At 41.7% G+C, this 26676-nt stretch overlaps 1 protein-coding gene across 13 annotated transcripts in view; it reads right to left on the bottom strand.

Moving 5' to 3' along the window:
* Window positions 1–26676, bottom strand: part of LOC105469966 (calsyntenin 2) — a 643989-nt gene that overhangs the window by 129133 nt on the left and 488180 nt on the right. For all 13 annotated transcript variants that reach the window (XM_011721615.3, XM_024789187.2, XM_011721617.3 and 10 more), the window contains 3 exons: window positions 25621–25816; window positions 24676–24884; window positions 9318–9467 (listed from right to left, as the gene is read on the bottom strand). In XM_011721615.3, coding sequence (XP_011719917.1) covers window positions 9318–9467; window positions 24676–24884; window positions 25621–25816 — 555 coding nt within the window. The remainder of the gene's footprint in view (window positions 1–9317; window positions 9468–24675; window positions 24885–25620; window positions 25817–26676) is intronic.

Here is a 26676-nt window from a genome sequence, read left to right as displayed (position 1 = left end):
AATTATTTGAGGAAAAAATACTCCATTGTGATTTTTTTAAATTGAGATAAAGGGAACTAAAAAGCGCTGCTGTTCTCTGAACCCCACCGTGTGGGGTTCTGTGAAAGGCTCTCCGCTGGCACCTTTCATCTGGTCCTCACAAGAAGGCACTTACATTTAGGCAAGCCAAAGCTGAACAGCAGTGACTTTTCCAAGGTTGCAGAGTGAGCTAGGGCCTAGCTGGGACTGAAATCTGGGTTCCTGGGCTGACCCCCAGGACTGTACACTTTCTACCCCACCCCATTGTCTCCCTTTGATCCCAATCTTAAGTACAAAAATCCAGAACATGATGCTTAAGCCACACAGCCTTACTCAATTCTATGGATTTAAATGTGTGTACTCGTGTGTGTGTGTGTGTTCATTTGCATGACGGTGTCTATTTTCCCAATTTAATCATAGCATTCATTTGCATAGGGATTTAAATTTTGTGAAGTACTTCTACGCTACAGTCTCTTTCGGTCTTAACAATCTTACAAAATAGCTTGGCCAAGGATTATGATTCTTAATTTACAGTTACGGAACCAAAGCTCAGCCAGAGAAATAGCTTAAGCAAAGCCTGTGGCTAGATTATGATCCAGCTAAGGGTTGGGTTCAGCCCTTCTCACTCCATACCTAGCTCCATCTCCACTGGTTTGACCTGACCCCATTCCCCCATCACCTATCCCTGTGTGGGGTTCAGGGCATATGCTTAGAAAAGGGAAGAGGAGCAGAAGGAACCAGAAGAATGTAGAAGAAATGAGGGGGAAGGAGAGGCAAGTCAAAAATGGGGACAAGGAGAAGAGAGGTTATTGATAAATAGTAGAAATTCAAAAGGATAGGAAAGAGACTGTGAGGGTGGAGGAAGAAGCTGAGCCCTCTGGTATGAAGCTCAAAAAGTCAGTGCTGTCCTATTGAATGGAAAGGTATAGGGGTAATTTTTCAGGCTGAATTCTCTTTAAGGAGAAGGTAGGGTCTTCCTGCCGTGGTGTGAGGAGCCACACTTGGGCCCGGCATCTTTGGGTTTGAAGCTTAACACCTAAGTCTCGGGCCCACTTTGTGTTTCTCTGGGCCATGAGATAATCAGAGGTAACTTTAGTTTCCGGCAAATAGTATCTGAAAGATGGACAGTCTTCAAGCCTGGGTTTATTTTTGAACAAATTATAATTTCAAGGCAATGGTTCCCTAGACCTTGTTCAATCAAGGAAATGAGAGTCATGGTGCCTCTTAGGTGCTATGTAGACATTGTCCCATTGAACTCCAGCTACCCTTTCCAGGTAAGTCTCATCACCATCTTACAGCTAAGGTAACTGAAAAGTTAACTACGCTGCTTAAGGACATATAGGCTGTGCTTCTCTTCTAAACTGCTTTCTGAGACACCCTTTTGCAAAGCTCATAACAGCCCCCTTTGGAAATTCTCAACCCCCTTTTTCTATCCTCTTTCTTACTTCTGACACAGTAAGATGCCCTCTGGAATAGGCTGATATGAATTTGAATTCCATGTTTACCATTTACCGCTGTGTGATTTTGGGCAAGACAGTCAATCTAAGTTTTCCTTATCTATTAAATGGGCTAGAATTGCTTATCTCACAGGATGTTCCTGCGCTTTGTGCAGTGAACTTTGCTTTGGACTTTTACAGTTCTTTGCCTCTGTCTAAATAGGTCCATTTGATCTCTCATTCTTTCAAGGCTTTGCTATGCATCTAATCACCCACTCCCTGCTAAGGCGTCAATGGACAACAAGAGCTTCATGCGGGGGTCAGAAAACTGTTTCTGTAAAGAACCAAATAGTAAATATTTAGGCCTTGAGGGCCACATAATCTCTATTGAAACAACTCGGCTCTCCTGTTGTAGGGTAACCATAGGCACTCTGTGAACTAATAAGTGTGGTTGTGTTCCAATAAATCTTTATCTATATGCACTAAGAATAAAACTCCACATAGTTTTAATGTGCTATGAAATCTTATTTTTCTTTTTTTCAACGATTTAAAATGTAAAAGCCATCTCTTAGTTCACAGTTGTACAAAAACACTCAACCAGATTTGTCCTGTAGGCTACACATTGCTGACTCCTAACGTGGGACTCCTGCAGGAGGTATTTTCATTTTCAGGGGGGATTATCTATTAAAATAAAAGGTTGGCACTGCAATGTTGGAACCTCAGACACCCTGGCAGGACAGTCAAAGAGAGAACCGAGGGCAAGAATCCTTCTTTACTCTGTCTTTCTGGTAATGCCCTGAGCCCACTTTCCCAAGCAAATCTGGACACGTTCTTGGGCTTATCACCTTCTGATTTGAAATCAATGCCTTTCACGTAGTAAAATGTAAGCGAGATCCTCAGTTTATTTAATAACCCATCTGACTTTTGGAAGGGGCAAGGGGACCAGCTGACCCCTGGGCTCCTGGGTGTTTATCTCCTCAGGAGGGTGGCGGCAGGTGACAGCTGCAGAGAGAACTGGGAGATACACTTGACAAGGTGTAGCAGGGTCTTCTTCAGCCCCAGACACACCCAACTGCCACCTTTGTCCCTTTGCCTATGGAATCTCATGAGATTTGCCTGAAATCTAACCTTGATCCCACTTTAACTTGAGTTTGCAATAAATACATGACTTTTAGTACTTTTGGGGGAGTGCTCCACTTGAAAGTGCACTCAGAAATAATCATTCTTTTCTGCTGGCCTCCCTCCCCTGAGTCTCTGCATTCCAGCCACCATCTACGTGGTTTGCCGAAGAGTCCTTCTTCCCTAAGATACTTGTAACCACATGGAGGCAGAAAAGCCTCTGCAGCTCCCCTGTCCTCAGGGTGATACAGGAGGAGGCCCTCCCTCCATGACCTGGTCCTCAGTTGGCCAGTCTGGTCTTCTTCCCCCTGCTCCAGCTGCATTGTGTTCTCTCACCTAACACCTGTTTTCCAGTCTGGAATATCCCCTCCTCTCTGTGCTAAAGCCCAGTATTTTTCTAGATTTGCTCCAGGAACATCTCCCAGGGGCTCCTGCCTGGTTCAAGGTTAAGTATCCCCTTTGTCTTCCCACAGTCCCTCCAGTGCAGCTTTTATCCTCAGCATTTCTATCATCTCCTTCTATACTAGGAGTCCTGGTAGATCTACCCATATTCCCAGCATTTAGCACATGGTAGGCCTTCACTAAAGGGTTAACTAATTCACTCCAAAAACAATATTTTCCACCATGTAATATGCATTCAATTTCAGTGTCTCTCACACTGCCAATAACTAAGAGCAATGAATCTAGCCAGCATTAGATTAGTTGCTGCTAATCTAATGCTGATTAGATGCTGTCTTTCTGCTGCTGTCTTTTCAGCACAAAAGCGTTAGACATACTCAGGTGTCTGGTAACTATTTTCTGCACGGTCTTAGTCAAAGTGAAGTTGACGGAAGCAGCCAGACCTACCGCAGACTTATTAAATCAGGATCTGCATTTTGCCAAGACCCCCCCCACCCCCACTGACTCACGTGCATGTTCGAGTTTGAGAAGCGCTTCTCTGAAAGCCACCACCCTTCCTTCCTAATGAAGGACCTGTTTGTGGGATGGTGGAAGACACAGTGCAGACAATTTGACGCACCTGGAGAATTATTCAAAACCCAAAGAACAGAGAAGAAATGGTTCAATTATGTGGCTGCATCTCTTTCTTTTTCTTTTAAATAGGACATCTCATTGGGAAGGTAAAAGGAACCGAAATCGGTTGGCCTGTGGGAGAAACTTCCAACTGGTGGTGGTGTGTGAATTGCTGCTGAGCAAGGTGTAATTAGCTGCCATGGGATCACACTCATGGAAGAGGCGGGCGGACAAAGAAGGGCTCCTTGGGGGCTGGAGAGCTGATTCTTCAGTCTGGGGAGCCTCAGCCACAGAAAAGCTGGAAGTCCGGTCAGCAACACATCTGGGGGAAAATGGTGAAAGCCCACGAGGAAGTCTCTGGTGGCCTCTCTTCAAAGGGGAATAATTTTGCATAAAGGGATAGTGAAATACTGAACTTTGGGTTCATTCTGGCAGGAACAAATAATGAATACAATATCTGACTTGCAACAATAAAAGGGAAAATGTACCAAATCAGTGTTGAAGACAATCTTTCAGCTTGAAACATCGAAAAAGATGGGCCAAGGGATTAAAAAGAATAAAGGAAAGCATAAACATGGGATGCATTTCTCCAAACAGCATAACGTAAAATAAAATAAAAACTAAACAAACAAAGGAAAAACCCCCAAACTACCAACTGAATTATAAACGATCCTCTAAAGGACAGGTCAGTGCCCCTGTGAGGAGGGTTCAGCAGGGACATGTGGCTAAGCTCAGTCGCTGGCTGGGCCCACTGCTGTTACTGCCACCCTCACCTTGACAACCTCCAAAGGTACTACATCCTCTGCAGTGCTCTGGTCCATAAAGGGATGCAGGTCCTTCTCCAAGTCATCATAGCACGCACAGGCCCAGGCTTGGGTAATTTCACTCAGTTGACAAGAGGGAAACACTAAGAAGACCAAACTGGGTCCAATATATAGTGCTCGGGTGATGGGTACACCAAAACCTCACAAACTACCACTAAAGAACTTACTCATGTAACCAAATACCACCCATTCCCCAAAAACCTACGGAAGTAAAAAGTATAAAAGAAATTAGAGAAAGTTTAGAAACACTCAACTTCAGACATGTGCAACCTGGGATCCCCACAAGGCTATCTAGCAGCCTGTTTAGAGGATTCTTTATCTCTGGGAGTATCTGTAGCCCTCTTCTTACTCTATGTGTAATGATATCCATGCCCAAGCCCTCCAATATCAAGCACATATATCCAGGAGACTCAAATCTCCATCTCTAGCACATACCTTTCTCCTAAGCATCAGATGTGAAAATCCCACTGCCCACTAGACATCTCTGGCACCTCGCATTGATCTTTTCTTTAAAATGGACTCTTTAGCTGCTGCAGATAACTCCTCCTCCTTCCATGTCGCCACCTCAGTGACTGGCACCATAATCCATCTGGGGGCCCATGTGCCCAATGGGAGAGGCAGACCTATCCTTCTCTTCTTTATCCGGTTTGTCTACCAGGGTCTGCTGAGTCTATCTACTATTTCTCAAACCTGTTCCCTCTCTCTGCCTCTCTCTCTCTCTTTCTCTCTCTCTCTCTCTCTCTCTCTCTATATATATATATATATATATATATATATTTTTTTTTTTTTTTTTTTTGAGACAGAGTCTCACTGTGTCGCCCAGGCAGGAGTGCAGTGGCACAACACGGGCTCATTGCAACCTCCACTTCCCAGGTTCAAGTGATTATCCTGCCTCAGCCTCCCAAGTAGCTTGGATTGCAGGCATGCAACACTATGCTTGGCTAATATTTTGTATTTTTAGTAGAGACAGGGATGCACCATGTTGGCCAGGCTGGTTTCAAACTCCTGGCCTCAAGTGATCCACCTGCCTCAGCCTCCCAAAGTGCTAGGATTAAAGGTGTGAGCCACGGCGCCCGGGCCTGTTCCCTCTTTAAATGATGCTTTGTAGACAATAGCTCATCCACTAACTGTGGAAAATATCATATAAGACAATAAATAGTAAAAATAAAAACAGTACTCTTAGAACTCAAACAGGCTATCTAGTTCCACGATGACTCCTTACTTATTCTTTCTTGCTGGGTCCCATATAACATCAGGTAACCATAGGTCCTTACTATGAGGACAACACTCAAAACCTCTCCTTCCCATCCTAACTACTCTACTAAGACCCTGCCCTTGAAGACTTCAAAGATAGCTTTTGTAAGTCATCTCCTTCTTACTCCCTTAAGACAGTCAGTGCTATAACTAAATGTTTGTGTCCTTTCCAAATCATGTTAAAACCTAATCCATTTACAAAGTGCAGGATTCACCCCATACTGGCTCCATGAAAAGCCAAACCTTTCCCCCAAGGCATCTGATGCCCACTCACAGTAAGGGGCAGTCTGCATCATCTGCAAGTAGCAAGCAAGCCAGTAAAACACGGTTCATTCCAGTTTGCTCTGCACAGCTGGGAGAAGGGGCAGGACAAGAGACACACAACTCAGACCAGTTGTGGTCAGTTCTTCCCTGGAGAAAGGTGAACTTCCAGTTAAGAGGCTACAACCCTGGATATAAGACAGAATAGGCCCCAAGATGAGCGAGTAAGAAGAGTTCAGTGTTGTCCAAGTGGAGGAATGAAGTGAATTCATAGGCTGGGAGGAGGAGAGGAGGTTCCTCTCTAGGTCTAGGAGCTGGGACAGGAATGGTAGAAAGGTCCTATAGCCTGCTCTACATATCAGAGAGCCTGGAGGGCCTGTCTATGATCTGGAAGCCTACTGGAGCAGTGACTGAGAGAGAGGACATCCCAGATTCTGGCTCTGGATGCCAAACACAGTTTGGCAGTTTGAATTCTTGTACCTGTTCTAAGTCATTTCCCTTTAGGCAGGAAGGAATTGCAAGGGGTAAGCTGGAGGGAGAAGATTAAGGATGAAGAATTCATTGTCAGCTTCTGCCACCACAGCTGTTGGGAATCACGCTCAAAATCCTAAGGAAATTGAACACTCAAACAAAGGATCCTTAGCAAAGCAATTTTACTTCTGTGCAGAGGGGTGCTTCTCCTTGGCCAGTCACCATGAGACCACACCTGAACAAACGGGCAGGAAAGCCTTTATTCCTGACGCATGTCCTGCCCCTGTACCCTCTCCCCATTGGCTGGGGTCGGGTTGCACAATTTGAACTAATCCTGGATGGGTAAACATTTGAACTTTCTTTAGATAGGGTGGGCACATAAGGGAGAGAGGGGAAAAGGGGAAAGGGTGTCTGCAATGAGCTAGAGAGCTAGTCTTCTTTCCAAATAAGGAAAGGAATGTGAGCTGGTACTGATAAGCCTGGTACTATGGCGTGTCTGGGCATGTAGCAAAGGCAGAAAGGAAAAAAAGAGAAAAAGGAAAAAGGGGTGGGGGAGTACTATGAATTAAAGAATAAAGTATTGATCAGGCTATTTGAAGAGAAACCTCATCATAGCCCACACAGCTAAGGCAGGGAAGCCACCATGAAGTAGCTGATTCTGATGTTACATGTGTTTAAATCATTTTGCCTATCAATGGATGCAGGGAATTGCCTCTTCCCTGCTTTCTTTATTCCACAGAAAGGTACATTTTTTAAACCAAAGTTTTGCTGACCATTCCTCCATCGTTAAACACTTGCTAAGTGCCTGCATCATGTCTGACTCTGTGCTGGGCACTGGAGACACAACAGCAAATGGGCACCAGCCTTGCCCAACAAGGTTTGTCCGGACTGCAAACAGCAGTGTGCACTACAGGGTGGTGCTCAATACATTCTTCGCATGTAGAGTTAAACATTGTGACCAGGTTTTTCCTTGCATACATTTAATAAGTACAAATTCTGTCAGGAAATTACATTTAAATATAGGAATAAAAATGTAATCACAAACCTGTAGGTGCCTCATTTGTCAAAGTCAAAGAAACATTGGGACTATTCTCCTGATAGAGCTGTGTGTTTTGCTTTTCCCACTTAAATTCTCATTGTGAACATATTTCATGCATAGAGAGTTTATACATTTTTTCCAGGTTTTCTCTTCAAAGGCCACACCTTCACTGGAGCTAATCCCCATGAGTTAAAAACAAAACAAGGTGAGTTCTTCTTAACTCAGATACCTTTTATTTCATTCGTCCATCCATTCATTCATTCAATGACTATTTTCTTGAGCACCCACCACTGGCACTAGACACCGCACCAAGCTTGAGAAATTCAGTGGTGAACAAGACAGAAGTCTGTCTGCAGGGTCCTTGGGTCTAGTGAATTATACCAATCAGAGCTCAGGCTCCCCGAGGTTGGGAAAACAAAGTTTCCCACTCTGGCTTGTCCTTTCTATGTCTCTTCCTTGATCCTAGCAGACTGACATAAAGATGACTCTGCTTTGTTCTTTATCTCTCATGTGCCTTACCTGTGGTTCCTCTACTGAGCATTTCATCTTTTCTACTTTGTTCAAAGGCAAACAACTCTGGCTCTCTCCAGAGGTGGGTTAAATTACCCCTTCCGATCTTTTCAGTTTTAAGTTTAAGGGAGATCAAGTTGTTCAAGGGAGGAGCGCTTTGAGAACTGCCTTCTGAGGGGAATGATGTCAGGCAGCTTCTCAGACACAGGTGTCCTTACTTTGTACCATGATGTCCTGCCAATCTGACCCTGATGAATTGGATTAGGAATGAATAACTGAATAAAAGGCAGTCATTCAAAGACTGACGAGAGATTTATAGGGTGGTCTGGCATCAGTCTTCCCTACATGGATGTGAGTGACTAATATCAACTCTTTCTAGGGAATTTAAGAATTAAAGATAGCAGAGAGAGACAGAGAGAGAGAGAGAGAGAGAGAGAGAGAGAGAGAGAGGGGCAGAGAGACAGAGAGAAAATATGAGAATATAAGGGGGAGGCAGAAGCTTAAAGACACACCAAAAGAAGGCAATACTCAGAAATGAAGCACTTTATGAGTTATGAGTAAGCAATAGCCTGCAGCATCTTCAACACATGAAGTAGAGACAGGGAGTCATTGGGCCACCAAAATAATGGTGCAGAGATAATTCTAGAATCCCTGCTCAGCCACCAGATCTATTAGCATTACCACTAAAGCTATTATTATTCCACAAATCACTCAAATCTCTGTAAGGTCCATCTATGCAGCTGTCCTCACCTTCCTTACTTGCCCCCAGTTCAGTGATAAACTCTATTATCTAAGGGCAACCTAAGCATTTAGTTTTCCTTGCATTTTAAAAGAGCTAAACTGACAAAAAAATCCACCTCCATCAAAAGCCATTGCTTCTTCATTCCCAGAGTCAACATTTTATATACTCCCTAATCCAGAGGCTGGATTCTGGGTCTCCCGCCTCTGCCTGTGTGCACTCTGTGTGAGCACAAAGAACACGATGACTTTCCCTAGGTGTTGATCCGTGATGTAAAACTTGAAACGCATTAGGTAGACTCAGCACCCTAGGGTAAAGTGAATAGGCTTGCTGGCAATTTCTCCTACATGCTGTGAGATAATTTCTATTGATCAAAGATGTCATGAGATTTGAGAAAGGGAGCACTGGACAAACAGGGCGCATGAGGTTAGAGGAGATGTCTCTGACATTCTCAGCTGAAAAATGGGGATAATATATTACCTAAGAGTTGTGAGAATAAGCAAGCTACTTTATTTCTCACAGCAAAGTAACTATACTTAAAAAAGTTGTGTGTTGTGATGATTTGAGAACAAGTACAGCACTTTCTATACACCAGACCATGCTGCCTTCACACAAGACTGATAAAACAGGCCCACCTTGCCAGCCAGGCTTGCAAACTGGCTTCACATCCACCTGCACCAGGGTGTCCTGAGCAGCGGGCTTCTGTCCACAGTCGTAGGCGGTCACCAGGATCTCATACTGGTGTTGTTTGTCATAGCTCAGCTTCTCAGTGTTCCTGATGTTGCCTGAGGAACAGAGATGTTCAAAAGCATTTCAGCTCGATTTAATGACACTGTACTTCTCACAAATCTCTTCTCCACTCCACCCACCTTCACAGAAAGAAAGTGACCCTTTTCCTTATCTCTTTGTAAAAACAAGGGCAAACAGGAGCATGGCTCCATTTGCAGCCTGCTTATGCTTTGGTAGCAAATTCCTGGGAACCCACTGGCTGAAGCCACGTAGCCGTGCAATAGGACTGCCAGGGAATTTCGAGTGCACGCCTGGAATCCAGCTGGCTTGTGTTGATAAGTAATGGGCTGCCAGAAGACTTCCTCCTAAAGTACAGCCATGTGATTGTGTCCCTGACGTAGGGCAAAGACCATTCATCTGCAAGGATATCTCTGGGAAAAAGATGGAATTCAGAAAATGTCCTGACACATATTTTTTCACATCTGGGCTTGTCGCCAGGAATGTTCACTGCCTCATCTCACATTATTTTGCTACCAAATAGGAAGTAAGATCAATGAGAAAACGTGTGACCTCCTTCTGAAAGTGACACAGAATAACACACTTCTTGCCCCGAAGAAGACATTTTTCTTCTCTAAGAGATACCAAGTAATTTTTTTTCAGAGTTGTTTGTGTGCTTTTGTTTCTGTGCGTTTCATATTATGGTTCTGAAATAAATATTTGGTAATTAATGAGCAAAATTTTAATTCATTATTTTTGCTGAAATACAATTTTAGTTCCAGAGAACTAATAAAGACCTAAAATGCATTTAATACTTTTAAGCTTTTAATTCTAAGAGATTAAAGTATTTTGCTGAGAATAATTTCATTCCTATTACATTTTTTCTGGTGGCAGAGTTGACAGCAAATTAGAACGCAAATGTTATCATCTTTTACCAGAAACTAAATTTTAAACATTGAAATCAAAAAACAAATCAACAAAACAGGCCGGGTGCAGTGGCTCACGTCTGTAATCCCAGCACTTTGGAAGGCCTAGGTGGGTAGATGGCTTGAGGACATGAGTTTGAGACCAGCCTGGCCAACATGGTAAAACCCCATCTCTATTTAAAAAAACAAAAATTAGCCAGGTGTGGTGGTACACATCTGTAGTCCCAGCTACTCAGGAGGCTGAGGCACAAGAATTGTTTGAACCTGGGAGGTGGAGGTTGTAGTGAGCAGAGATTGCAGCACTGTACTCCAGCCTGGGTGACAGAGCAAGACTGTCTGAAAAAAAATAAAATAAACAAAGAGGTAACGGCTGACCCATATATATGTGTATTTTTTGAGAGCGAGTCTGGCTCTGTCACCCAGGCTGGAGTTCAATGGCATGATCTCGGCTCACTGCAACCTTCCACTTCCTGGGTTCAAGTGATTCTCCTGCCTCAGCCTCCCGAGTACTGGGACATGCCTGGCTAATTTTTATGTTTTTTTGTAGAGATGGGGTTTTGCCATGTTGGCCAGGCTGGTCTTGAACTCCTGATCTTAGGTGATCCACCTGCCTCATCCTCCCAAAGTGCTAGGGTTACAGGCGTGAGCCAACACACCCGGCCTGACTCAGGTGTATTTTTATATTTCATCAAAACTAAAGAAAAATTACCTAAATGAGCTTTCTTCTATTCTAACTGCTGTGTATTGTTTATGCATATTGAGAGAACATGGAATGAAACAAGAAAGCTTGGAAAGTTAGAAAATTCAAGTAATTCTTTAAAGATCAAAAAAAAAAAAAAAAAAAAAGGTCCACAATTAGGCAATATTAGTGAAACAGTATTGGCACCAGGCCATGAGCTGCACATGTGAATCTATGTGAGGCTGGGAGGAGCAGGAAATGGGAAGTAGGAGGAGCAGATGCTGACTGATGTCTAGGAGGGAATACGAAGTTGCCCAAGACACTGGATCAAGAGTTAGAATAATCAGCCAGGCGCAGTGACTCATGCCTGTAATCCCAGCACTTTGGGAGGCTGAGGTGGGCGGATAACGAAGTCAGGAGTTCAAGACCAGTGTGGCCAACAAGGTGAAACCCTGTCTCTACTAAAACTACAAAAATTAGCTGGATGTGGTGGCAGGCACCTGTAATCCCAGCTGCTTGGGAGGCTGAGACGAGAGAACCACTTGAACCCGGGAGGCGGTCAGAGGTTGCAGCGAGCCGAGATCAAGCCACTGCACTCCAGCCTGGGCAACAGAGTGAGACTCCGTCAAAAAAAAAAAAAAAAAAAAAAGAATTAGAATAATCTATTCTGCTATCTTCTCTGGACTATTTCTAAAAATACAGCTTCATCCACCAATATGAGATAGAATTTAGTTAACAAAGACAGTCAAAAATATCTGAATAAAAACACGTTTGACGTGTTTCTAGCTTAGTGACTGGTGTTCGAAATCCCTTTCATTTTCCTCAGTTACTGTTTCCCTCTCAGTTCTGAGGGCCCGCACAGGTCTGGAGTGGCCCAGTATTGGTTGGTAACACTCCCCATGGATTCTGCTAACAAACTTACATGTGGTTATAGTTATCACAGGGGAGGAATTCTGTCAGGTGGAAGCACTATAATATAACCATGAGAAGTATATTTTCACAACATCACATTGAATTTTGAAAAAAAAAATAACTTCCTTTAAAATTAAATGGCTCTCAAAAGGTACTCCTCTTACAAAAGGAAGACTCAGAGTTTACAATGTGTACAACATTAAGCAGACCAAACACTATTGATTATGGTAGAAAAATAAACACACAAGCTGAATCCTCAGCTCAATTTGTTGCAGCTCTACTTCCATAACAAGTCTTAATAAAACTGTCTGAGAAACTAATTTACCTTCTCCACTACCACCAACTTCGTGCATGTGAAAGTGAGTTTCAAAGCACAGAATTTAAAGCATTAGGTCAAAACTGAGGGTACAGTATTGTGACCAATTGTTGCATGGGAGAAGGTCATATTTTGATAAGATATACATTTAAAATTTTTTGAAAGCTCAGAAAAGTCACCTGTTTTACGTCTGTTGCAATTGTATCTTTTTCTCCCATATTTGAATGATTTTTCTACCACTATCTTCTCAGGAGACCTAATCCCACAGTTAACCATGGTGAACATAAGTCCCTGGAGCTATTTCTCCAAATGAACTTGAGAAATTTACCTTTAAAGAACAACCAGTCCCTACCTTGCGTATTAGTTTAGGTATTTTTTTTAAAAAACTCTGGGAGAGTAGGGGCTGAGGGGATGAAACAGACGTACTGACCAACACTCTTCTAGTAGAATTTGAATTGGAACAACCTATCTGGAAAGCTACTTGGCAATATATGCCAGTCAGTTTGAAATTGCTCATACCTTTTGGGAGTGCAATTCCTTCTCCAAAAATTGATCCTAGAGAAATCATACAATTGCAGATATATGTGCAAATATGTTCATCTAGTATTTATTACACTGAAAAATAGCCTGACACTGTAAGGGAAGAGCTAAGTAGAACATCTATGCATAAGATGGATTGTTGCTCAGCAGTAAAAGTGGTGATTATAAAGAATGTTTAAAGATGGGGAAAATACATGTAATTAAATGTTAAGTGAAAAAAGGGAGGACAGACAAATGCAAGGATATTGTGGTCCTAATTTTGTTTAAAAACTTTACAGAAAAACTATTGGTAATTTGGCAAACAATGGTTTAATGGTTAACTGTTAATACTGGTTACTTTGGCAGGATTATGGGTGACTTCATACTTTTCTGTGCTTTCTGAATTTCCCACACAAGGCATATAACACTTTTCCATTCATATGGGAAATAAACATTTTCATTCACTTTAAGAAGGAGCAGGCTTTAGAATACATTTGGCTCAGAAGCATGAGTCCTGTTATTCACTAGCGCAGCTTTCTGACAAAGAGAGAGCCCAGCTGAGGCTGCTTGAAGACCAAACAATTGCTTCAAAGTAAAAAATCTGCCAAGTGGTAACTGGGTTTTGTTGAGAGCCTACCGCTCCCTCCTCTGTCATTCTCTAACATGGCTGAGTGGCTGCCTTGTGCCAGAGGCTCTAATATTTTGTTGGCATCAGTTTAGGTAACAATCACATTGCACAGGTACAATATTTAATTCCCATTTTACCGGTGAGGGTCTGAGAAAAAGTTCAAGTAACTTGTCAAAGACCACACACACACAGACACACACACACGAGTGATGGATGCAAGTGTGGTGTCCACCAATTTGCAGGATTTTTTTCCGGCTTTATGGAGGTATGATTGACAAATAAAAATTGTATATATTTAGGATATATGATGTGATGTTTTAATATATGTATACATTATTAAATGACTACCATGATCAAGCTATTTAACATATGCATCGCATCACATTGTTACCTTTGTGTGTGTGTGTGTGTGTGTGTGTGTGGTGAGCTCAGTTGAGATCTATTCTCAGCAAATTTCAAGTATATAATACATTACCATTAGCTGTAGTCACCCTGCTGTACATTCTCCAGTATTTATTCATCTTATATTAATAACTAAAGTTTATATCCTATGATCAATATCTTCTCTTTTCCCCCACTCCCTCCCTAAACACTGGCAACCACGATTCTACTCTCTATTTCTATGAGTTCAACCTTTTAAGATTTCACATATAAGTGATATCATGAGGCATTTGTATTTCTGAGTCTGGGATATTTCACTGAGTATAATGGCCTTCAGGTTCATCCAGGTTGTTGCAAATGGCAGGATTTCCTTCTTTTTTAAGGTTGAATAATATTCCATTGTATGTGTGTATCTCCCACATATTTTTTATCCATTCATCTGTCAACAGTCACTTAGGTTGCTTCTGCATCTTTGCTATTGTGAATAATGCTGCAATAAATATGGGAGTGCAACTATCTCTTCAAGATATTTATTTTTTCCCTGCTGTGGATACATACCCAAAAGTGGAATTGCTGAACCTATGGTAGCTCTATTTGTAATTTTTTGAGGTACATTCATGCTGTTTTCTGTAATAGCTGCACCAATCTACATTTTCACCAACAGTCTGCAAGGAATCCCTTTTCTTCACATCTTCACCAATGCTTCTCCTCATGGACTTTTTGACGGTAATCATCCTAATAGTTGTGAGGTGATAGCTCATTGAGGGTTTGATTTGCATTTTACTGGTTGTTAGTGACATTGAACATCTTTCTGTATGCACGTTGACCTTCTTTGTATACCTTCTTTGGAAAAATGTCCATTCAGGTCCTTTGCATATTTTGAAATCAGGTTTTTTTTTTTTTGCTATTGTGTGTTATATGAGTTCCTTATATATTTTGGATAACTCTTTATTGCATATATGGTCTACAAATAATTTTCCCATTCTGTAGGTTGCCTCTATTTCGTTGAATGCTTTCTTTGCTATGCAGAGCTTTTTAGTTTGATGTTGTGCCACTTGTTTAATTTTGCTTTTGTTGCCTATGCTTTTGCTATCAAATTAAAAAATCATTGCCACTATCAACGTCAAGGAGCCTTCTCCTTATATTTTCTTCTAGGGTTTTTATAGTTTCAGGTCTTATGTGTAAGTCTGTAATCCATTTTGAATTTATTTTTGTATATGGTGTAACAGAAGCATCCAATTTTGCTTTGTTTTGCTTGTGGATATCCAGTTTTTTTCAGTACTATTTATTCACAAGTCTGTTCTTTTCCATTGTGTATTCTTGGGGTCTTTGTTGAAAATTAGCTAACTACATATGTGTATATTTATTTCTGGGTTCTCTATTCTGCTCCATTGGTCTATGTGTCTGTTTTTATGACAGCTACATACTGATTTGATTACTATAGCTTTGCAATATAGTTTTATAGTTTGAAATCAGGAAGTATAATACTTCCAGGTTTGTTCCTCTTGTTCAAGGTTGCTTTAGCTATTTGAGGTCTTTTGTGATTCTATATGAATTTTAGGATTGTATCTTCTGTTACTATGAAAACTACCATTGTAATTTTGATAGAGATTGCATTGAGTCTGTATCTTGCTTTGGGTAGTACAGACATTTTATTTTTAAATTTTTTTATTTTAATAGTTTTAGGGGTACAAGTGGTTTTTTCATTACATGAATTGTATAGTGGTGAAGTCTCGGATATTAGTGCACCTATCACCCAAGTAGTGTACATTGTTCCCAATGGGTAGTTTTTTTTACCCCTCCCCACTTCTCATCCTTTTCCTTCTGAGTCTCCAATGTCCATTATACCACCCTGTATGCCTTTGCACACCCATAGCTTAGGTCCCGTTTATAAGTGAGAATGTGCAGTATTTGGTTTTCGATTCCTGAGTAGAACACTTTAACAATATTGATTCTTCCAATCCATAAACATGGGATATCTTCTAATTTATTTGTGTCTTCTACATTTTCTTTCATCAATGTTTTATAGTTTTCTGTGTACATATATTTCACCTCCTTAAATTATTTCTAAGTATTTTATTTCTTTTGATGCTATCGTAAATGCATTTAAAAATTTTTCTTTTTTGGATAGTTTGTTGTTAGTGTACAAAAATGAAAATAATTTTTGTATGTTGCTTTTGTATCCTGCAACTTTTCTGAATTTATTTATTAGTTACAGCAGTCTTTGGTGGGGTCTTTGGGGTTTTCTCCATGTAAAATCATGTAATCTGCAAACAGATAATTTTACTTATTCCTCTCTGATTTGAGTACATTTTATTTCTTTTTCTTCCTTAATTGATCTGGATAGAACTTTCAGTACTATGTTGAATAAAAGTGGCAAGAGTGAGCATCCTTGTCTTATTCCTTACCTTTGAGAAAAAAGCTTTAAACTTTTCACTGTGGAGTATGATGTTTGCTGTGGCTTTGTAATATACAGTCTTTATTGTGTTGAAGACATTCCTTCTATACATTATTTGTTGAGAATTTTTATCATGAAAGGATGCTAAATTTTGTGAAATGCTTTTTCTGCATCTATTGAGATATCATATGATCTTTGTCCTTCATTCTGTTAATGTAGTATATCACATTTATTGATTTGTGTATGTTGAACTTTCTTTGCATCCCAGGGCTAAGTCCCACTTAATCATGGTGTATGATCCGTTTAATGTGCTGTTGAATTTGGTTTGCTAGTATTTTGTTGAGAACTATTTTTGCATCTAAGCTCATCAGAAATATTGGCCTATAATTTTCTTTTCTTGTACTGTCTTTGTCTGACTTTGATGTCAGGGTAATGCCAGCCTGATAAGATGAGGTTGAAAGTGTTCCCTTCTCTTCAATGTTTTGGAAGTTTGAGAAGGATTAGTATTAGTTCTTTCAATGTTTGGTAGAATTCAGCTGTGAATCCATCAGATCCTGGGATTTTCTTTGATGGGATATTTTAAAAAACTATTATTATGAATTCAGTCTTCTTACTCATTATTGGTCTGTTCAGATTCTCATTTCCTTATTATTCTGTCTTGGTAGGTTGCATGTCTTTAGGAACTTATCTATTTCTCCTAGGTTATGCAATTTGTTGGTATAAAAGTGTTCTTAGCAGTCTCTTATCATCCTTTGAAAATTATTTCAGTAGTATCAGTTGTAATGTCTTCTCTTTCATTTCTGATTTCATCTATTTGAGTCTTGTCTCTGTTTTTTTCTTAGCCTAGCTAAAGGTTTATCAGTTAGTTTATCTATTGAAAAAAATTTGGTGTTATTGATCTTTTATACTGTTTTCTACTGTTTCAGTCATTTCTGTTCTAACCTTTGTTATTTCCTTCCTTTTACTAATCCAGGGTTTAGTTTGTTCTTGTTCTAGTTCCTTGATGTATAACATTAGGTTATTTGAGATCTTTCTTCTTTTAAAATTTAGGTGTTTATTTCTATAACATTCCCTTTTAAAATGGTGTTTCCTACATCTGAAAAATTTTGACATATTGTGATTTCATTTTCATTTGCCTCAAGATATTTTTTAAATTTTCCTTTTGATTTCTTCTTTGACCCATTTGTTGTTCAGGACCACATTATTTAATTTCACATATTTGTGAATTTTCTAGTTTTTTGTCCTGCTATTGATTTCTAGTTTCATACCATCATGGTTGACAAAAATATGTTATATGATTTAAATTTTAAATTTAAGACTTTATGGCTGTAGTGAATACTTACAATTTCATGTTACCTTGGCATTCATTTTGAATATTAGTTAGAAGCAGGACTCAGTCACTCTTAACACAGTTTCCAGTTCTACATCTCCAAGTTTCTCTGTGTGGCTAATTCAAACAACTGCCTTATACAATAGCCTCCTGGTGACCAGTTCCTTATGGGACAGCTAGATACAGCCTACTTGCTTGGTCCTGCTGCCCACCATACTCTGCATGGACTGTGCAGATATGCCACAGTGACTATCTTTCAGTGAACATGTGACCTCCTAGAACTCATGCCTATTTGCTTTAAAGCCAACAATTAAAACTTCTCATGGGGTTGGTTGTGGTGGCTCACACCTGTAATCCCAGCACTTTGGGAGGCTGAGGTAGGTGGATTACCTAAGGTCAGGAGTTTAAGACCAGCCTGACCAACGTGGAGAAACCCCGTCTCTACTAAAAATACAAAAGTAATCAGATGTTGTGGTGCATGCCGTTAATCCCAGCTACTCAGCAGGCTGAGGCAGGATTAATGATTTTACTTTTTTATTATCATATAATGACTTTCTTTGCCTCTTTTTGCAGTTTTTGACTTAAAGGCTATTTTGTTTGATATAAGTATAGCTACCACTGCTCTCTTTTGGTTTCCATTTGCACAAAATATTTTATCCTATCTTCACTTTTATTATTTGCATGTCCTTAAAAGTGAAGTGAATCTCTTGTAGGCATCATATAGTTGGGTCTTGTTTTATCCACTCTATGCCTTTTGATAGGTGCATTTAGTCCATTTACATTTAAAGTAATTTTTGATAGGTCAAGACTTAATATTGCTATTTTATCAACCTTTGCTGGTTGTTTTGTTGATCTTTTGTTCCTTTCTTTCTCTCTTGCTGTCTTCCTTTGTGACTTGATAATTGTCTGTAGCAGTATGCTTTGATTCCTTTCTCTTTATTTTTTTGTGTATCTACTACAGGCTTTTACTTGGTGGTTACTGAGGCTTACATATTATAAAACATATTATGCTTGTACCAGTCTATTGTAAGCTGATAAAAACTTAATATGAAATGCACATACAAGCTTTGCACTTTTATTCCCCCCATTTTATATTTTTGTGCCACAATTTACTTTTTTATATTGTGTATTCATTAACAAGTCATTTTAGCTATAATGATTTTAATACTTTTGTCTTTTAGCCTTTAGAGTTACAAGTGATTTACGTATCACCTTAGCAGTATTTGAATATTTTGAATTTGAATATATACTGATCTTTACCTGTGAGTTTCATACCTTCATATGATTTTGTATTAACAAAAAGCATCCTTTTGTTTCAGCTTGAAAAACTCCCCTTATCATTTATTGTAAGGCAGATCTAGTGGCAATGAATGCCCTAAGCTTTTGTTTGTCTGAGAAAGTGTTTGTTTCTCCTTAATTTCTGAAAAATAGCTTTGTCAGGTAAAGTACCCTTGGTTGGTAGTTTTTTTTTCTTTCTTTTTCTTTCAGCGTCATAAATATATAATCCTATTCTTTTCTGGCCTGCAAGGTTTCTGTTGAGAAATCCATTGATAGCTTCAGTGAAGTTCCCTTGTATATGATATATACTTTTTTTTTTCTTTCTCTGCTTTCAAAATTCTCTGTGCCTTCGATTTATTGACAGTTTTATTATAATGTGTCATGGCAAAGTCTTTTGGGGTTGAACGTAATTAGAGAACTTTAAGCTTGAAGTATCTAGATGTCCATATATCTCCCCATATTTGAGAACATATCTGCCATTATGTCTTTAAATAAGCTTTCTACCCCTTTCTTTCTTTCTTAGCCATATAAACATCCCATAACATGAATATAAGCTCTCTTGATAGTGTTGCTTACATTATGTAGGCTTTCTTGATTTTTTTTTTTATTCTTTTCATCTTTTTTGTCCTCTTACTGGACAACTTCAAATGACCTGTCTTTAAGTTTGCTTATTCTTTATTCTGCTTGGTTGAGTCAGCTACTGAAGCTCTCTATTCCATTTTTAAAATACAGTCATTGTATTCTTAAGCTCCAAAATTTGTTTGGTTCTTTTTATATTTTCTATCGCTTGTTGAACTTCTGGTATTGTTCTTCTATTGTTTTCCTGATTTAGTTAATTGTTTATCTGTGTTCTCCTGTAGGTCATTGAGTTTTTTAGAACAATTTAGTTCAAATTCTTATCAGGAATTCAATAACTATTCTTTGGAGTTGGTTACTTACTGACAGTATATCGTGTTTCTTTGGTGCTACTGCATGTCCCTGATCCTTCATGATATTTGTAGTCTTGCGTAAGTGTGTGAGCATCTGAAGAAACAATCACCTTTTCCAGACTTTATGAACTGGATTCATTAAGGAAAATCCTTCACCTATGGGTAGGTGAGGGTGGGGAAGGGTAATGCTGGACAGCACTGTGGCACCATGCTTAGTGCCTAGTGTATGGTGGCTCCAGGTCTTGGAGAGGGATGCAATGTCTTATTGGTTCAGGAGCTGAGGTCTGTAACATTTGCAACTGTGTGTACCTTGGTGTGGCAAAGGCTGTGGGAGGTCCACAGTGTCTGACAGGACTGTAGGTATACTCAGTGGTGCCCTGGGTCCAGTGACAAAGGACTGGTGCACCCAGCAGGGGGAGTCAGGGCCATTGGTGTGTTCATACTCAGTTGTGGACATGCACATAATGGTTAGGGCTGGGGCAGAGCCAACTGTGGTTATATGGTGGCTGATGGCATGTACATACATGACTATAGCAGTCAAGGCTCATGGTATACATGTGTGCAATTGTAAGGACGAGCTGCAGGCACCCATGTGGTGGTGGGGGTCACCAATAGGAGTTAGGCCAGCTACATATGCATTTGCAGCTATGGGGATCAAGCTGGAAGTGTACGTGTATGCAGCTGCAGGGGTGAGCTGCAGGTCCAAGCACAATGGTGGGAGCCAGGGACAAAAGTTGGGGTTTGCACGTGTACAGCTGTAGGAGCCAGGGCTGGGGGTAAGAATGCATGTAGGCACAGAAGCCAGATGCAGACATATTTTCAGCTGTTAGAGCTGGTAATGGGAGTTGGGGCCAGCTGCTCAGGTACACACAGCCAAGGGGTTAGTCACAGGTACACACGTGGTGGTGACAGATGGATATTTGGCTGGAGCCCAGGCCGTTTTGGGGCATACGTGTAGTGGCTTCCCTGGGTTCCTGGGTTGGGGTGTCTATAATGGTAGCACTAGGGAAGCTTTGGGGAGAGGAGAAGAAGAGAGGTGGTAACTCAAGCACCTAGAAACTGCAAAAGTGAAAAACTGTGGGGTCCTCAGCAAAAATTGTGAGGGGCCCCTGTGACTGTACTGGTTGTTGGTTTCCTCAGTGGCAGAAGCTGCTGAGTTCCATAATGGTAAACATTGTGGGCTCCTTGGCAGTGAAAACCAGTCAGGGGTGTGTGGTGGCTGTGAGGCTGTCAAGATCCTGAGGGTAGAAGACAGCTGGGGTCCTATGCAGAGCAGCCACTGGGGACCCTGGTGGCTCCTGCGACATTGCTGATACTGATAGCGCCATGCTTCTTTGTTCCCAGATGTCTCCAAATGTCTCAGTCACGCTGATCTCCCCAGCTATTTGGGGTGGGGTGAAACTGAAAGAGGTCCTTTGGGGGAGTGTCCTGAAATCTCAGGAAACTGGTTGTTCATCCCATTATGTTTTCTCTTCAAGGGTAACTTTTGAGCTAAGGAGTTCTCTCTCTGTGCTAAGCAATGCTGGTCTGGGGGATGAGCTGATGCATGCAAGATGAAACTGTTCTTCCTACTCTTTTTGTGCAATTATTCTCATTGTTTTTCTTACACTGTGTTGCTGTATCTTCTCAACTGGACTCTTGAGCTCTCCTACAGCTATTTTCTTTCATAGATAGCTGTCTGATTGTACTTTGTGGAGGAATGAAGGCTGGGATCTCCTTCTCTGCCTTTTTGCTGACATTGCCCCATACTTTGTGTTTGCAAACTTAAACACCACTGCCATGCACTCTGTAAGTTATCATCAAGGAGGTGTGATCTGATGGAAAGGCCTTGGGGCTCACACTCAGGAGACCCGGGTTGAGTCCTAGCTCTATCACCACTGTGACAGTGTTATTAGGCTAGCTCTTTATGTTTTAGGATTCAATTTTGAGGACCCAAGCTCTGCTTATCTCAGAAAAACTAGCTAGCAGATGAGGCCATCTCAAATAGATCCAGAACTTTCCAAGAGGAAGGTGATATGATGCACTCATAGCTACCTGCTCAAAATTTAAGCCTGGTAAAGAAATCTCATGTCCCAATCACCCAGGTAAATATTTAATAACTGTGGCACCATTAATTGAATGCTCTCTGTATGTCAGATACCCTGCAGCAAACATTATCCCCACACACTGCTTCTCCTTGAGTACTCACAACCCCACAATGAGGTAAGGACTGATAATGCCATAATTTCATGCGGAGGAATTCAAAGGGAGTCTGAAGGCCTCTGGCAGGAACAGGGTGAGTCTCTGGTTAAAGCCAGGTCAGGCTGACTCCACACTGTGTCTTCTATTCTTCCTGCTGCTATTCTTTACCCTACAAGCAAACAGCCTGGAAGGTTGGAGGGGACAGGAGACATCTATCTGAAGCCATGGGGCAGGGGAAACCTAGGCCTCGATGAGCAGGCTCTAAATTCAGCAGCACTTTCCTTATGAGCATGCAAAATGCTTCTTCAAGGAGCCAGAAAGGTCACTCAGAGAAACTGATGGATAAGGGCCAATTGGGAAGCTCATTAGAATGGGAGCCGTCTCTGTGTCTGCCCCTTGGTCCTGCTTCATTACCTGGAGGACTGCTTCTGTACACCTCGCTGTCAGGGGCCCACACTCCCTGAGAGTGCCCATTCTCCTCTTCATCTTAGATTGTAAACCAGCATCAGAGGCACAAACCTGGCAAAGGCCCATTACTCACTTTTAATGAGACAGCCAGGGAAATAAATTGGCATATGTTAGCAAAATGGCTCATCAAGGTGAGTAATTATCTTCATGACTGGGGCAGTTTACCCTCCAAAGAAAGAATTTGCATCTCATCTCTCACTGAGCTGTGGCTCTTCAGAACTAGGGCAGGAGGCCAAGTAGAGTTTGACCACTGAGCACAGACACCTCCACTTGTCTAGTCTTGCTATTCACCATGGACTTGTCACTCCCCAAATTCCAAAGCTTTTATGGAATACGCTGCGCAACTGATTATATAGAAAAAGAAACCCAGAGGAGACAAATACAAAGAAGTTGTTCTATATTTTATGGAGCGGTGTGTGCCCATGTGTGCCTCTGTGGTGGGGACAGGCTAGCCATTTCACAGAGCCTGTGGGAGAAACTACCAGGGAATGGTTCTGACAGGCTCTACTAATTAAAATTACCTTCTTCTTAGTTTTGAGCCAAACTTTAATTAAAGTCCTATATTTCCTCCTTTACTTGCTTGTGCATTGACATTGTGGCCTGTACAATTATCTCGTGGTGTCCAGGTATGTAATTGTCTTTTCCCCATGTTTTAGCATTTTAGAGGGAAATTATCTTATTATTATTTTTTCTGTCTTATGAATATTAGTTCTGTCTTCCCAGACTGATCCGAAGCTACTTAAAGACAGGGATGAGAGTGTCTCCTTGGCTTCTAGCCCCTATGGCATCTGCCGCAGTCTCAGGGTGCAGAAGACAGTGCCATAAAGTAAGTTTCTACCTGGTCTCAACATCAAGAAGTGTTGGGTTTCTCCTGAAGGTGTACAAGCAGGTGGCTGAGGCTATTTTCCTCTAGACATTGGCTATCAGGAGGTACAGAGCCAATTTGTTGCCCAACCCTGGTTCATGGCATGCTTTGTGCACCAACTTCACCCTTGCTGCCACTGGATTTTCTATTTTTTTCCACTAGATGATGAGCTGTATGTGGACAGGCCCATGTCTATTTTGAGTTCCACTCTATCTCCTTTCCAGTATTCAGCACCATGCCTGGCACTCAATAATTACAGAGTGAATGGAGTTTGAATTTGGCAACTTTTGCGTCTTTGTGTGCTACTTAAACCTTATTGGAAACAAAGTAGGAAGAACATACAAACACACACAAACTCACACTAATAATTAAACAATGTACTTGGCAAATAATTACACTTGATTTTAGCTGTTGAAGGTGTTGGAATTTACAGTTAAAGTGGGCTGAGTTGTTGGGCCTCTGGTTGTGGTGTTTATACTACAATGAGTTTTCTATTCGTGGTGATGGGGAAATGTCCAAATGGCTTTATAGGAATGCTTTCAGTCTTGCTCAGTCTGGGATTGCATTATCATGGGAGGGTTCTTTCATTCTTCATTCTCACTGAGGTTGAAATTCTCAAAAAGGACATTGGCAAGAGCTTTATAAAATCCTAAATGAGGCTGGGCGTGGTGGCTCATGTCTGTAATCCCAGCACTTTGGGAGGCCACGGTGGGTGGATCAGGTGAGGTCAGGAGTTCGAAACTGGCTGACCAACATGGTGAAACTCCATCTCTACTAAAAATACAAAATTAGTTGAGCATGGTGGTGCATGCTTGTAATCCCAGCTCCTCAGGAGGCTGAGGCAGCAGAATCACTTGAACCCAGGAGGTGGAGGTTGCAGTGAGTGAAGATCACAACGTTGTACTTGGGCGACAAGATCACGACATTGTACTTGACGCGACACTGTCGCTTGGGCTACAAGAGCAAAACTCCATCTCAAAAAAAAAAAAAAAAATCCTGAATGAATCTATGGTTTAGAAGGTACTTCAAAAGTCCCACCTCTTCTCTTAGCATCTCTTCATCTGGGGGCAATAGGGCTGGTATTACGACTTATTACATAGGAAAGAGACCCAGATACGGCCAAGCTGATGGCATGACTCACTTCTGGATGACAACTGGAAAATTTGACCAGGAAACCAACCATCTTCAGTATCCAGATGTGTGGCACCGTGAGTTGTACAGACTACATCGAGTGAGTAGGTTTCTGAGGTTTCCTGAGGGTGTTTTAGACATGGCAGGGCTGCTAATCAGATAAGGCCATTCCCTCAAGCATGGGAGTTCTGGGTTATGGAGCTTAGACCAAACATGGCAAGGGAGGTATAACTTGCCAAGCACATTCAGAGCCCTGTTTGGGCCTTCAGAGTGGAGGTGGTGGATTTGTTTTCCTGATCCCACGGGGGTCCTCTGAGGATACTTACCATTTCTGTCGATGGCAAAAGGCACATCTGTGGTGACGATTTCATAGTTGCAGATCTGGCTGTACTGGGGGGAGCAGTCCTCATCAACAGCCTCCACCTGCAGAATGCTGTCATAGATCTTGCCCTCTGTCACAACAGCCTTGTAGGCTGGCTCTTTGAAGGTGGGAGCAAACTCATTGACATCCTTCACCTGGATATGGACCACGGCCCTGGGACCACACACAGAAAGGAAGAGATGGTGGTAAAGAAAGAGTCATACCAACCTCCTGCACCTCCTGGGGGCACTGACTGAGGTCCCAAGGCCAAGTGAAAGGAGAAACCACCAGCTGGTTGAAGCAGTTGTTTGAGTGTCCCATCCTCCCTCTCACTGGAGACTCTCTACTTGCCCTTGCTCTGACGCTGTGAGATGAATCCATCCCAGAGAGACTTTTATGCCCTTCCCTCTGCCCCAGCTTTAGGCAACAGGTTTACTGTTCATTCCTCCCTCTATTCATCCATTCCTTCATTCAGTAAGAATTTAACCCCTCTTACTCTGTTAGGCTCTGAGATAAACTTCATAAGGGAGAAAGCAGTGACAACCCACAGTGAAAAGTGCTGTGACAGAGAGCAGCTTCTAGCACTGCAGAGGCCCAAGGAAAGGTCCTGACCAGGTCTGCGGGGGTGGGTTGGCTTAGGGAAGGCTTTCTGGAAGAAGAGACACCTAAACGCAGACCTGAGGGTGAAACAGGAATATCTTTCAGTGAAGAAGAGGGAGTAGAATATTCCAGGTATAGAAAGCAGACTGTGAAGATGCCTGCATGGGACCAGGAAACTGGCGAACAGTTGAGCAAAGTTGGAGCACCATGGTGTGACAAGGGGGTAAACGTATCTGAAGAGCAGCATGTGAATGAAGTGGGGTGGGCAGGGGAAGGAGGGGCGTCCAGAGGGCTCTGTCAGGCCACTCACTTGTGTGACTTTTTCCAGGCCGTCTCGCGGGGCCCAGCACCACAGTCATAAGCCTGGATGATGAATGTGTACTCCTTCTGCAACTCACAGTCAATGGGGCTCCTGGCACGGAGCCGGCCCTCTCCTGATGTCTTGTTGAGCACCACAGCCTCAAAGGGCAGCTCCTGGCCATGTATCTTGAATGCACAGATTTCCCCTGCAGAAGAATGGAAAACAGTGAGTGGGAATACTGAGAACTGCCAGATTGAAGACAGTGCTTCCATTGGACCAGATTCACAAACTCAAACCCTCCATGCAATTTCTTCCATGCACATACTGTGGTCCCTGAGCTAGCACCATCAGCATCGCCTGGGATCTTCTCAAAAATACAGAATCCCAGGCCTCACCCAGACCTCCTGAACTGAATCTGCATTTTAACAGGATCCTCAAGTGATGGGTTTGCTCACTGATGCATGAGCAGCACTGCTTTTCTCTTTCCTTTACTCCTGGTTTAAACACTGCCTACATTACTGCAGCAAAATTCCCTCTACCTCCCCCACTTCTCCATTTTCTGTCTCCAGCTACCATTTCCCCTTCCAAGCTACAGTTTTCTCTTTTGAAACAGTGGGAGTGAGTCTATGTGAGTTCCAGCGTTCCAGATCCCCTGTGGAGCCTGAAAAGCTAACATCTTATAGAGCTGAACATGTTGTGAAATTAACGCATTTCTCTCCTTCGGCTGGGTTAATGTTTATTATAACTATTTCCATGCATTAAAATTATAATGCCATGAGAATATCTCTTTTTTTCTCAATCAATGCATGTTTATTTATTAAACCCCAACTGCATGCAAGACCTGTAGTAAATGTCTTGAGAAGTGCTGAAAATTTGAGACATGTCCTCTTTCCCTATTGAGAAAATGTACAGACTTATTAGAGAAAAGAGTTCAGCTATAGGCTTCAAGGCACCAAAACAGAGGCCAAGAGCCCAGAGGCCTAGATTCACATTCCAGGCTTCCCAGTTACTAGCTGATTGGCTTAAATCAAATGATACTGACTGTCTGGGCCTCTACTGTGTCAT

This window comes from Macaca nemestrina, chromosome 2 (assembly GCF_043159975.1).
Source record: "Macaca nemestrina isolate mMacNem1 chromosome 2, mMacNem.hap1, whole genome shotgun sequence".
NCBI classification, from domain to species: Eukaryota; Metazoa; Chordata; class Mammalia; order Primates; family Cercopithecidae; genus Macaca; species Macaca nemestrina.
Note: the sequence above shows the minus strand (reverse complement) of the source record. Positions and strands in the feature narration are given on the sequence as shown.